At 43.4% G+C, this 13660-nt stretch overlaps 1 protein-coding gene across 1 annotated transcript; it reads right to left on the reverse strand.

Moving 5' to 3' along the window:
- Positions 1-11963: 11963 nt before the first annotated feature.
- MSGN1 (mesogenin 1) lies at positions 11964-12545 on the reverse strand. The gene has a single exon (XM_011951313.1). It carries the CDS (start codon positions 12543-12545, stop codon positions 11964-11966), a length of 582 nt encoding a protein of 193 aa, XP_011806703.1.
- Positions 12546-13660: the final 1115 nt, after the last annotated feature.

Consider the following 13660-nt stretch of genomic DNA (forward strand, 5'->3'; position numbering starts at 1 on the left):
AAAAAAAAAAAAAAAAAAAAAATTACCCAGTCATAGGTATTTCGTTACAGCAGCAGGAAGGGCCTGAGACACCAGGCGTGGTGCAGAACAGGGCCAGTGAGGTACAGGTACCTAAGGAGAGGTGACGGGGTGAATAACAAGAGTCATTCAGATAGAATGGGGAGAAATTGTTTGCAGAGCTCAGAAAAAAAGACATGGGGAAAAGCCTACTGCTAAAGACAGGGTTTCCTTTTATGAACATGTAAGGAAGCACAGTGTAAAAAGTAAAACAAAAGCTTGAGCCAGGCGCGGTGGTTCACACCTGCAATCCCAGCACTTTGGAAGGCCAAGGTGGACTACTTGGAGTCAGGAGTTCAAGATCAGCCCGGCCAACATGGTGAAAGCCTGTCTCTACAAAAAAATACAAAAATTAGCTGGGCATGGTGGTATGCACCTATAATCTCAGCTGCTTGGGAGGCTAAGGCAGGAAAATCACTTGAACCCAGGAGGCAGATGTTGTAGTGAACCAAGACTGAGCCATTGCACTCCAGCTTGAGCAATAGAGCAAGACTCTCTCAAAAAAAATTAAAAAGGAAAAACTCGAGTATTAATTGAGCCACGCGGGTCACAATCTTAATTGCTCATTGCACGCATGTTATTTCTTATAGCAGGTGCGTTAATAGGGACCCAGATTGATAAGCACCTGAGTTAGCCAGTGAGCGAGGGGCTTCTCTCAGGTTGAGAGTCAGCTTCCCCCCGGCTTGAAGGCTATTCACACTCCTCTTGCTCATAATTCTCCTTTCCCTGCTCCTCCAAACTCACTCTGTGCCTCAGCCAAACCAGCCTATGTGATGCCCCAAGCCCTGGAACCTTTTTGGACCTGGACACTCTTGCACATGCAGTTTCCTCAGTTGAGGATGCCCTTGGCTCCCTCAGGTGCCCAGAGGACTTCAAGAGCCTCCTTCTGTGTGAGGCTTTCCCTGAGTCCTACAGGGAGCATTGGTTCCTGTCGCGTCTTTACCTGTGTCTCCCTCATTTGACTGTGAGCATCTCATCTCTGCAACCCTTTATCCAGCACAGCACCATGCCAGGCCCACTGGCAGAGTCAAGCCTGAGATCTGACTCCATTTTCTTCCCTGTCCTCCGTTTCTGGTCTTGCAGCTCCTACCATCATCATGTTTCTCTATTCTTTGTTGCAGTGATTGGGTCCTCAGCCCGCTGCCTGACTCTCAGCAGTCCACAGAACATATCAGGCCTTTTGATGTTGGCTAAAATCCTTGGAACTTAAGTTATTTAAATAGTATTCACTTTCTCTGTTAGGAAGTAAATTAAACATGCAGTAAAAGTAGAGATGGCGTCTCTTGGGGGATGCAAATTCTTGAGTTGTGAAGGGGAATAAAATTCTGCTCAAGGGTTTCTATTTCCACCACACTACACTACATGAAGATGCTGATTATTTAACCTGTGCATACTAATTAGACTCAATATTCAGGAAGGTTCAATGCAAAGTCCTCCCTGAAGAACAGCCCACGCTTATAATTGCAGCACTTTGAGAGGCTGAAGTGGAGGATCGCTTGAGCCCAGGAGTTCAAGACGAGCCTGAGCAACATAGTGGGATCCCATCTCTACAAAAATAAAAATTAAAAAATTGGCTAGGCACAGAGGCTCACGCCTGTAATCCCACCACTTTGGAATGCCAAGGCAGGCAGATCCCTTGAGCCCAGGAGTTCAAGACGAGCCTGAGCAACATAGTGGGATCCCATCTCTACAAAAATAAAAATTAAAAAATTGGCTAGGCACAGAGGCTCACGCCTGTAATCCCACCACTTTGGAATGCCAAGGCAGGCAGATCCCTTGAGCCCAGGAGTTCAAGACCAGTCCGGGCAACATGGTGAAACCCCATCTCTACAAAAAATACAAAAATTAGCCAGGCATTGTGGCACTCACCTGTAGTCCCAGTTACTTGGGAGGCGGAGGTAGGAAAATCACTTGAGCCTGGGAAGTCAAGGCTGCAGTGAACTGTGATCATGCCACTGCACTCCAGCCTGGGCAACAGAGTGAGAACTTGTCTTGTGAGAAACAAACTCACCTGTCCAAACCCAAAGAATGGACTTAGAGACCTGGAGAACAGCAAAGTGAGACTTTTAATGATGGTCTTGCAAGATCAGGTGTCTGATGAGCGGGCACACCCAGCACAGTTTCAACAAGCAATTTATCCCCTACTGCGCAGGTCCCTCCGCTGGTTCCTCATAGGCTGAGTACTATGGGGTCACAATCATCCCAGATGTTACCTATTGATTGTTGCATAGTGGCTTTAGGTGGTTTGTTTGTTTGTTTAGGGTTGTCTTGCTGCATTTTGTTGCAGATCACAATGCACTGCAATTCTAGTTAGCTTAGGGGCTTTTCAGGTATTTGACTTATGACCTAAGTAGCTGGGCAGGCTGATAAGAACAGACAAAATGAGCTATTTTGCAGGCTAGTAAACTTTTAAACTAAACTTTTTTTGTTTGGGTAAGAGCAGCTAATGGGGAGCAGAGAGGGGAAGAAGGGGGAAGTTGACAAGTGGGCATCAACTATCCAAGCAGGGGCCTTGTATATCCTGTTTCTTCTGTAGTTTGCTGACCTAAGCTGATTCAAGGCACTTTGTCTTGGAGATGGACCACTGTATATATTATTTCCTTCAGTGTCAAAAAAAAGTAAAAAAATATATTTTTTAAATAAAAACAATTAACCAGGTGTGGTAGTGCACCTGTAGTCCCGGCTACTCAGGGGGACCTCTTGAACCCAGGAGGCTGAGGCTGCAGTGAGCCTTGATCGCACCACTGCATTCCAGTTGGAGACAGAGCGAGACCTTGTGTATTAGTCTGTTCTCACATTGCTAATAAAAACACACTCAAGACTGGGTAGTTTGTAAAGGAAAGAGGTTTAATTGACTCGCAGTTCCACATGGCTAGGGAAGCCTCACAATCATGGCAGAAGATGAAGGGAAAGAAAGCAAGATATGTCTTACATGGCAGCAGGCAAGTGGGCACGTGCAGGGGAATTCCCCTTTATGAAACCATCAGAATTTGTGAGACTTATTCACTATCATAAAAACAGCACAGGAAAAACCCGCCCCCATGATTCATTTACCTCCCACCAGTTCCCTCCCAGGACATGTGGGAATTATGGAAGCTACAATTGAAGATGAGATTTAGATGGGGACAGAGCCAAACCATATCACCCCGTCTTGAAAGAAAGAAAAAGAAATGTACCATGGAGCACATTTCAAGGATGCCTTTTGGGGCAGAGTTTAGAGCACTTTTATGTTTTCCCAGGAAAATCCTGGGAACCAGATTAGAAGTTTAAAAACTTGGATTCTGGTGCCAGCTCTGTCATTTATTAATAGTTACGATATTAGGTCATGCTAAACCTTAATCTCCTCATCTGTAAAATGGTCATAGCAATCTCCATTTAACCTCATAAATAGTGAAGTATAGGTAAGAATTAAATAGGATAACATATGTGAAATACTTTGTAATCTCTAAACCAATATAAAGACACACCTGGTATAGACAGATCCAGACAGAATGAAAGAATATTCATGTTCCATACCATGTGGGAAGAAAGTGTAAAGAATATCTCAATTTAAAATATGCTCTCATTTATAGAAATCCTAATAAGGTGTTTGGACACCAAATACAAAGATTCTTCAGATGAGACTATAGACTGGGGGGAAAGACAGACATAGAAACTTTTCTGTTGTTTGTTTTGTTCCTCGCTGCATTTCTGTTCCATAGACTCAATATTGTTAAAGAAATGGGTCAGGCATTATTCGAGCATGTTGGCATATGCCTGTATTCCTAGTTATTCAGGGGACTGAGGCAGGAGGATTGCTTGAGCCCAGGAGTTCGAGGCTGCAGTGAGCTTTGATTGTACCACTGCACTCCAGCCTGAGCAACAGAGGGAAACCCCATCTCAAAAAAAAATGGCAGACCTGGGCTCTGGGCTATGGGCTCTGGGCTCTGGACTCTGCACCCTATTATGTGACCCTGGGCAAGGTTACCTTCCAGTCTATTTATTTATTTATAAAATGGGCTAATATTAGCTATTGTGCAGCATTAGCTATCAAGATTAAAGCAGAAAACGTATATAGAGGCCTTGGCACTGAGCCTTGACACCTCAGATGACAATTCCACACTGCTGTTTACTGGGCTGGAAACAGCCCATGGCTGTGCTTTCTAAATATACTTCTCTCTCATCGGCTCCCTGACCTCCAGCCCTGCCAGGCTTCCCCACTTAATTTAATGAAAAGAAACACAAGTCAGTAGCATTCATGTGGAGAGGAACATAACTAATGGAGAGAAGGTCAATAGTTGGCAAACTCAAGAAACAAATAATTGTCCTTTTTCTCCAGCGTTCTCAGAAGTTTTTCTGCTTTCTTCTTCCTCAGAATTCAAGGGTCTCTCTGAGACCAAAATATCGAGATCAAGACCTTCCAGGCTGCTCTAAGGACACTTCTTCAGCTTCAATATTTTACTGGCAAGAGACAGACTGTCTCAGGTTCCTAGTAGGAGGGTGAAAGTGAAAGAAATCAGGCACATTCCTCAGTCCTGGGCCCAGCAAATACATTCAGCTTGACACCATATATCTCTCAATTTCCTGGGCCCAGTGCAAACACGGCCCAGTGCAAATACATTCCTCCATATATCTCAGCTTGGGAAATCCTGGGAAATCCCCGATGAGGGCGCCGCCATTTGTAGTTTTACTAAAAGCACAGAAACCAATAGATAACTGCTAAATGTATAAACTTAATATGTTAACCAATTGTAATGCTTAACCTAAAGAATTCCCTTGTTCCCTGTTCCTCTGTAACCTTACAAGTCCTATTTTCATCGGGCTATAAAAAGCGAGCGTGCGCATTGTTCGAGGCCCTCTTGTATGTTGTGAAACGGAGGGACCAAGTTCGAACTTGCATTAAAGATCCTTGCCGCTTGGCTTTGACTCTGGACTCTGGTGGTCTTCTTCGGGGAATAAACAGTCTGGGCATAACAAAAGGAGTGAAACAGGCTCTGGTTCCTGTCCGGCCAGCATGGGCTGAGCCCACAGCGTCAAGGCTCCTCCTGCAGCCTGGAGTGTGTAGGAATTGCCAGAGGAATCTAATGACACCCTAGTATAGGCACCTAGCATACTGAGCCATTGTAATAACCTTAGAAGCCCAAGTGCATTTGCATATGCATCTTCTTTTGCTGTTGCTTAAAAAAGGAACGATTTTAATGTAAGGGTAATTCTGTGGACTCGACAATTTGCAGAGAATTCCTCCACCCCTGATTTGGCCTCTCTCCCTTGCCTGTCTCCCAATTAGCTAGTGTGGCAGAAACTACAAGCAAAACAAAAAAACCTCAGCCTGGTGTGAATTGTGGAACACTTTATTGAACACAAATGAACAGAAGTCAGATTTCCTCTGCAGATTAAGAAAGACTCTAGGCGCCAGTGGAGGAAATGAAGAGAATTTCTGAGAAAATGCTCAGGGCGGAGGCAAGAATTCAAAGGGAAATAATTTAAAGGACAACACGAATAGTCCCTTCTGAAATGCTTCAGATGGTGAAAGATGAGGGCCCAGAGGGAGGGAAGCAGAGAACAAGTGGAGAGGCCCCAAGGGTGAGCATTTGTTTAGAATGCTCTCCCACAGCCAAGCCCTGTGCCTGCAGCATCATCAGAGTGAGCTAGAAAAGAAGGCGATGTGACTGAGGGAAGGAGCCTGAAGTCTGGAGTTAGAGCTGAACTCACTAGTTAACTAATCAGACATGTGCCCCTACCTGACCAAGTGGTTTTGCATTGCTTAACTGGCCTAAACTTACTTCCTTGTCCTCAAAATATGAATAATGCCCATCTCCTAGGGTTGTTAGGAGAATTACATGAAATAACAAATGTAGAAGTACTGACCAGAATAGGCCCATGTGAACTGTGGTTCTGCAAGTCTTTCCCTGTCCAAGCACCAGAAATAACTTGTTTTTCACAAATATTATATTTGATATAGTAAGACATTTAACTGGCGTTGACAAATATGTTGCCAGAGTAAACATATAACGGATTTGGACTAGGTGTTTACATTTGGATATCATTCATTACAAAGAAAATGGAAATAGAAAAAGGCAGTTATTCCCAAGTGTCTCACATGTCCGTGTCTCACGTGTCCGTATGAAGAGAATCCACCAACAGGCTTTGTGTGAGGCTGCTTATTTCAACTGGGTGCAGGCGGGCTGAGTCCGAAAAAAGAGTCAGCAAAGTGTGGTGGGATCATCGTTAGTTCTTATAGGTTTTGTGATAGGCAGTGGAGTTAGGAGCAATGTTTTGTGGGCAGGGGGTGGATCTCACAAAGTACATTCTCAAGGGTGGGGAGAATTACAAAGAACCTTCTTAAGGGTGGGGGAGATTATAAAGAACCCTCTTAAGGGTGGAGGAGATTACAAAGTACATTGATCAGTTAGGGTGGGACAGAAACAAATCACAATAGTGGAATGTCATCAGTTAAGGCTATTTTCACTTCTTTTGTGGATCTTCAGTTGATTCAGGCCATCTGGATGTGTACACACCTGCAGGTCACAGGGGATATGATGGCTCAGCTTGGGCTCAGAGGCCTGACACCAAATAACTCCCATGTTTGTGTTATATTTTGCTACGAAGGATAAGGAACACGAAAGCATGTTTGTAAACTGTGAATGATGGAATAGGAACAGAGACTCTAATGATGCAGTATAGTGATGGCTTAATGAAGAGGCACAGTGCTTTCAAAGATAATAGAAGATGACATCCAGAACACATATATAGGAACTAATCATTGACATGGGAGAAAAGAATCAGAGCACAGATCACTGGATTTGTGGAGGGAGAAGATACCTTTGGTTTTGGATACCTTCGATTTGTTTTGGATACCTTCAGTTTGTTTTGGCTAACTTCGGTTTGTTTTGGATACCTTCGGTTTGTTTAACAATGTTATGAAAAATCATTAGCTAAGAGTGAAGTAATGAGAAGAGAATAAAATATTTAAGAATAGAGAAAGTGATACAAGATAATCTCCTGAGGAGTGTGCGAGTGAGTGTACAGCTAACTATAGAACTAGAGTAAATTGCTGATCCAGCTACAAGTTCATCTGATTTTACAGAAGATGAAGTGAAATCATCCAACCTGCCCAATTGGTCAATATGTCTACCCGTGCTTAGTCCCTGCCCCCACTTCAACTACAGAAAATGAGGCAAGAGAAGGTGAAAAAAATCTGAGAAGACTTTTTTCCCTTTTCCAAAAGAAAGATTATGATAGACGATGGATGTATTACATTTGCTACAGTTGCCACTATAAATTACCTCTCATTGGGTAGACTAAAACAAGAGAATTGTGTTCTTTCACAGTTCTGGAGGCAAGGAATAAAAAGGCTAATAAAGAGGCTAAGCAGAGCTATGAAGCCTCTAAGAATGAATCCTTCCTTGTCTCTTCTGGCTTTGGGTAGCCCCAGATTTTCCTTGGCTTGCAGCAGCATGAATCCAATCTCTTCCTTGGTTTCTGTCATCACATGGCTTTCTTCTCCCTTTGTACAACCATGATCACAAGGTGAGGTCCCACAATAGGCCATCTGCAAGCTGAGGAGCAAGAAAGCCAGTCCAAGTCCCAACCATAAAGAACTTGGAGTCCAATGTTCAAGGGCAGGAAGCATCCAGAACTGGAGAAAGATGTGAGCTGGGAGACCGAACCAGTCTCCACCAGAAATAACTTATTCCTAATCTTGAGCTTTGCGCAGGCCAGATGCTTTGAAACACTCCCTGGAAGAATGAGGGACCTATTCCAGATATCCTCCCAATAAGGGAGGCGACTCTACTGGGGACTGGCAGGAGTCGAACACTCACATACAGCTGCCTATCCTGTACAGCGGTTGTGGCTGCGGCCTGGCAATCTGGGAGGGACTCAGTGGGAAAGAGAGTGGAATGATAGATAACAGAGGCTAGGAAGGGGGTGTGGGTGAGACAAGGCTCTGGGCCACAGGACCCCTCCCAGGAAGCTGCCATCTTCTCCTGGTTTTGTACACACCTACCCTCCAGTGGGTCCCTTAGAAGTCCTGAGGGCATACCCAGCTAATAGGTGAGTCTGTGACATTAAGGGATATTTTGAAACTGAGGACAGGAAATACCTCCTAATTCATTCACAGTATTTGGTGCCCAGGACAACCAAAATTGCCCAAGCTATTTATAAACCATTGTTAATACTTGAGCTTGAAAAATCAAAGCCAAGAGCATTTGAGTCCCACTCATTTAAAAATGGTGAGGAAAATAGCATTTGAACCGAAAGTTGGTTTTTAGAACAGCTGGTTCTCCCTTACCCCAATACCCTCTTTCAACACAAAAAACACAGCCCACACATACACATGCATGAACACACAGGTGAACAAATACATATATATGTGCACACACATATGCTCTCACATGAACACCTGTACATGCATGTGATAAAGTTCCTTGGAGAAAGTCTTCATATTGTTCAATGTTTTCTAGCTTTTTCTCTAAAACACCAAATATATGAGAAGCTGGTGAAAGTTTATATACACAGAATGACATCTTAGTGACTGTGCCTCACCACGACCCACCAATCCCTGATGACGAGCTACACAGAAATACAATTTGATTCCTTCTACACACTACAGACAAAAATGAATTGCAGATATTTTGAAGAGCCATAAATACATAATAAAACTGTAAGAGTATTTGCAAAACATCAAGAGAACACTTGGACAGCCTTGAAACTGGGGAAAACTAAGCAAGGGGGAAAAACACATAAGCCATGAAACAAAACCAAATTTGATCATATAAAATGAAAAGCTTCAAAAAAAAAAAGATGCCACAATCAAGATAATAAGGCATCATCACTGGGCACAGTGGCTCATGCATGTAATCCCAGCACTTTGGGAAGCCAAGGTTGGCAGATCACCTGAGGTCAGGAGTTCAAGGCCAGCCTGACCAACATGGGGAAACCACATCTCTACTAAAAATACAAAATTAGCTGGGTGTAATGGTACATCCCTATAATCACAGCTACTTGGGAGGCTGAGGCAGGAGAATTGCTTGAACCTGGGAGGCAGAGGTTGCAGTGAGTCGAGATCACGCCATTGCACCCCGGACTGGGCACCAAGAGCGAAATTCTATCTAAAAAAAAAAGGAAAAAAAAGACATCACCAAAACAAATACGGTGGAGGTCAATATGTTAAGTGAAATAAGCCAGGCACAGAAGGATATTGCATGTTCTCACTCACATGTGAGAGCTAAAAAAAATTGATCTTATGGAGGTAGAGAGTAGAATGATAGCCTGGGCAACATGTTCTACAAAAAATACAAAAATTAGCCGGGCATGGAGTACATGCCTATAGTCCCAGCTACTCAGGAGGCAGAGGCAAGAGGGTTGCTTGGGCCCAGGAATTTGAGGCTGCAGTGAGCTATCATTGCACCACTGCACTTCAGCCTGGGCAACAGAGTGAATAAAAAGGAAAAAGAGAGTAGAATGATAGAAAATAGAGGCTGGGAAGGGAGCGTGGGTGGCGGGAGGGGTGAGTAGGGGATAAAGAGAGGTTGGTTAATTGGTATAAGCATAGAGTTAGATAAATAAATAAATTCTAGTGTGTGATAGTGGAGTAGGATGACTGTAATTAACAACAATGAATTGTATATTTCAAAATAGCTAGAAGCAAGGACTTGAAATGTTCCTGAAATGAGAAATATTCAAGATGATGAATACTTAAATACCCTGACTAGATCTTTACACCATTACACATTCTATGCATGTAACAAAATATCAAATACACCCTGTAAATATGAATAAATATGCATCAATAAAAAAGAAAAAAGAATACAATATAAAAAGATCGGAAGGAAATATTCCAATACATAATATACATAGAACTCTCTAACAAGAAGATAACACAATAGAAAAATGGCAAAGAACATAAACTGGCAAGTTTTAGAAGAGGAACCGAAATGAACAATGGTCACGTAAAATAAAGATGCTCCGCCTCAGATCAGAGACAGGAAAGTGGAAATCAACACATCAATGAACCATGTTTATCCATTAAAAATTCATAAAATTGATAACATCCAATGAAAATGTGGGGCAACTGGTTCTGTTACACAATACTAGGAGGAGTATAAATAACTACAAACTTGTATAAAAGTGACATAACAAGATTTATTAAAATTTAAAATGTGCATACTCGGATCCAAGAATCCCATTTCTGGGAATTTTTCAAGCTAATGAACACATCAGTAAATAAAGCTAGTGTCTATAATCTTTGTTATAGCATTTTTGTCATAAAAAAACTGAAAACAACTTAAAAATCATTGAAAAGGTGACTTGCCTAAGAAATTTTACAGAATCCGTTCTATTGAACCTTGCTAGAACCTCTGTTTCCTGTTATACTTTTCTCATGTGTGACTCAGCAAGTCATACATCTGTTTTCCCATCTATAAAATGAAGGTAATAATGGTATTTACACCACAAATTTATTTGTGCTAACTTGGAAGAATTTGTACTATATATTGTTAAGTCAAAAAAGGAATTTTCAGGTTTTTTCCTTTAACATTTATGTATGCTTATATTTATTTGTATATGTTTGTATCAGCAAAAAATGGACAAGTTATACATATTTGTATGTTTGTATCAGCAAAAAAAAAAAAACAAAAAAACGGAGAAGTAGTGAATACATCTAGTGCTTTTGTAATTTATGTCACTAAAAAGAAAAAAAAAATCACCAATGGAAAAAAGATGATAGGACAACAAATACTAATGGTTAATAACCATAGGTAGAAAAATTCAGCCTTAAAAAAATCTCACTAGTTTTAAGAACCTCCTTAATTCAAAGCCACCTTTTCAATGTCCTGTGCCATTCAAATGAGCTAAACTGTGGGTGCTACAGATGCTCACCCTAAGACAAGGCACCATGAAGAGTGGGTGTGTTGATGGGTGCATGTGGGGGATCTGGGGTTACGGGGAGGCAGATGGATAGCAGGGGAAGATGGAGAAGCAAATGCCGTTAGAGGGGTCAGAGACTGTTGAGTTCTAACACTGACCCTTTTACTTTTTCTTTATGGGATTCAAATCACTTTTTTTTTTTTTTTTCTGAGACCACCTCTTTATTTGACAAACAAGTAAGCAAAAGGACTAAATAAGGTCCTGTTCATACCACGCCCAGGACAAAGGACAGGGAGCCCCTGCCCACCCAGCCCTGCTTCAGGCCCACCCTGAGGTGCTGTCTCCTCCTCCTCCTCCTTCCTGTACCCTCCTTCCCTGTCACACAAGCTATCCACCTATGAAGAGGAGGCTCTGGCCTTTGGGATCTTCACTGTCTTAACTTAGCCTGTCTGCCTGTGACTTTCCGTTTATCATGACACCAGTGCCTTCTGCATTTAAGTGATTTTGGTCCCTGCAAGAGCATGTTTTCAGTCAAACACAAACACACACACATACACACACAAAATGAAACAGGAGCACTAAAGCCCTTTACTTGGCACAAATCTTTCTAAATAAGAATCCAGATATCACACTGGATCCTATACAAACTACAGGTTTTGTTAGCAACAGAAGGAAAGCTCTCAACACCAGAATGGCAGGAGATTAACTGTAACACTTCTACATTATTGAAAAAATGCATTTAAAATCACTGACCCTTTAAAATACCTTGAACAGACAGAGAAGGGCAAAATAATTTGTCTCTTTGCAAAGGATGAGCCTCCCAGAGATGGTAGAAAAAACTGGAGGTGAAAGTCTCTGCTCATCTGGCAGGTAAGTGTTCCGGTGGGTCCAACAGGTCAGATGTGAATTCCCTTAGTGTTTTGCAGATCACAAGATTACCACGCTTACTACATAAAAATCACTCCATGCCAATCATTGTTCAATAAGATATCCAGGTCTTCAGAGCTCCTCTACTCCTGCCCAGGGGGGTGGAACCGGTCAATTTCCCCGGACGGAGCTCATGCGCTCTGGGCTCTGGGCTCTCTGCCGCGGTTGAGGAGGTCTGTGAGTTCCCCGATGTACTTGATGGTGTACTTGAGTGTCTGGATCTTGGTGAGCGGCTGGCCTCTCTGGCTGTAGACAGGTGGCAGGTAATTCCGGAGGGTGTGCAGGGCATCTGCCAAGGTCCTCATCCTGAGCTTCTCCCTCTCGCTGGCTTTCCGCCTCCGCTGGACAGACATCCTGACTTTGGTGCCCTTCTGGGCCTTGGGGCCACCACCACCCTGGAGGTAGGCGGGCTGGAAAGCTAACATATTGTAGTCCACCTCTACCAGGCCACTGGCCCCACCAACACTACAGCCATCGCTGCCCCCACTGCTGGCCCCGCCATGCTCACAGGGCAGCCCAGTCACAACTGGACAGGGAGAAGAAGAGTAGGATTCCAGCGATGGAGCCGGGGAAAGGCTCTGAGAGGGGGAGGCCTGGTTCAGCTCAAAGGGCCCTGCCCTGTCCTTCCAGTCCCAGGAAGACAGCAGACCAGGGCTGTCAGAGGAGCCCAAGCCATCCTCGAGACTGAGGAAAGTCTCGCGCAGATTGTCCATGCCTGTGAGACAGCTGCAGAAGGAATGGCTCCCTGGCAAGTGAGAAAGTTCTGCCGCCTGGCCAGGGAAGAGCTCTCTTTTATGATGGTGGGGGAAAAGTGATGAAGTGGGAAAGAGGGCCGTGTAAAGAGAGTTCAAAGGAAAAACCAAAGACCAAGATGGAAAATGAACTCTTCAGGTGTCATTTTCTCCTCATTGATAATTAGCATCTTCCAGCTAAAATGTCTTTAAACAGAAAGGCCTCCAAGAGAAGAAAAAAGGAATTATCTTGTTGTAACTAAACCAATTAAGGCTGCATAACTAGACTTAGCATTGTGCTGTGGAACTCATTAATGAGGGAGCCAAAGAAAACAAACCTGGGGCATCCGCAGCAAGGAGGGGTGGCTGAGGACCCTGGTGGAGAATAGCAAAGTGACCCGAGAGGGCCTCCATCCCCTCCACCAGGACCTGCTAGATATTTCAGCACAGATGGGCTGTGTTGTTGGAGAAGCCAGCATGGTCTAGGGACAAGGTAACCCCTCTGAGCTTTGATTCCCTAATGTGTCCAACACAGACAACAGCTTTTATTTCCTAGGGTTGCTGGGGGTGCTACACACATGAGGTATCCAGTGGATGCCACCTTAGTAAATTTCCCTGGGTCGTATAGAGTGAGACATGCCCCCAACATGCCTACACTCAGAATGACGAAAGGCCAGCAACTCCAGTAAACCTACAGCCTTAAAGAGCAGGAAACATCCTACCAGAAGCATAAAACCCTTGCTGTTACTGAGATTTGGATTCCCCATAGCAAATAGATACCAGGAAACAGAAAACTCCTTTAAGCCACGGAGTTTGCAGAATACCTGGCATTTAGCTTAGAGAAAATCGTTTTTAAAAAACCCAGCTGCACCTTGTTTTTTGAAATGAGTCACACCTTGCTTTTTGAAATGTATGGGGGAAGTGTGAAATTAACTAGGGAGCCTCTTTTCCCCACCACAGCTCCAAATGCCACTGAATGTGTTAAGTTGGATGGTTGTGCTAGTTTGCTTCACTTCCTATATGCTCTGCTAGACCCTGGATTTTGGAAAAGGGATCTCAGATTCCCCATTTGTCCCATGAACTTAATTTATTTTCCA

Source organism: Colobus angolensis, unplaced genomic scaffold, assembly GCF_000951035.1.
Source record: "Colobus angolensis palliatus isolate OR3802 unplaced genomic scaffold, Cang.pa_1.0 Scaffold109, whole genome shotgun sequence".
NCBI classification, from domain to species: domain Eukaryota; kingdom Metazoa; phylum Chordata; class Mammalia; order Primates; family Cercopithecidae; genus Colobus; species Colobus angolensis.

What these genes read in the sequence shown, in the direction of transcription:
- MSGN1 (XM_011951313.1), bottom strand. Translation starts at nt 12,545, where the DNA reads ATGGACAATCTGCGCGAGACTTTCCTCAGTCTCGAGGATGGCTTGGGC.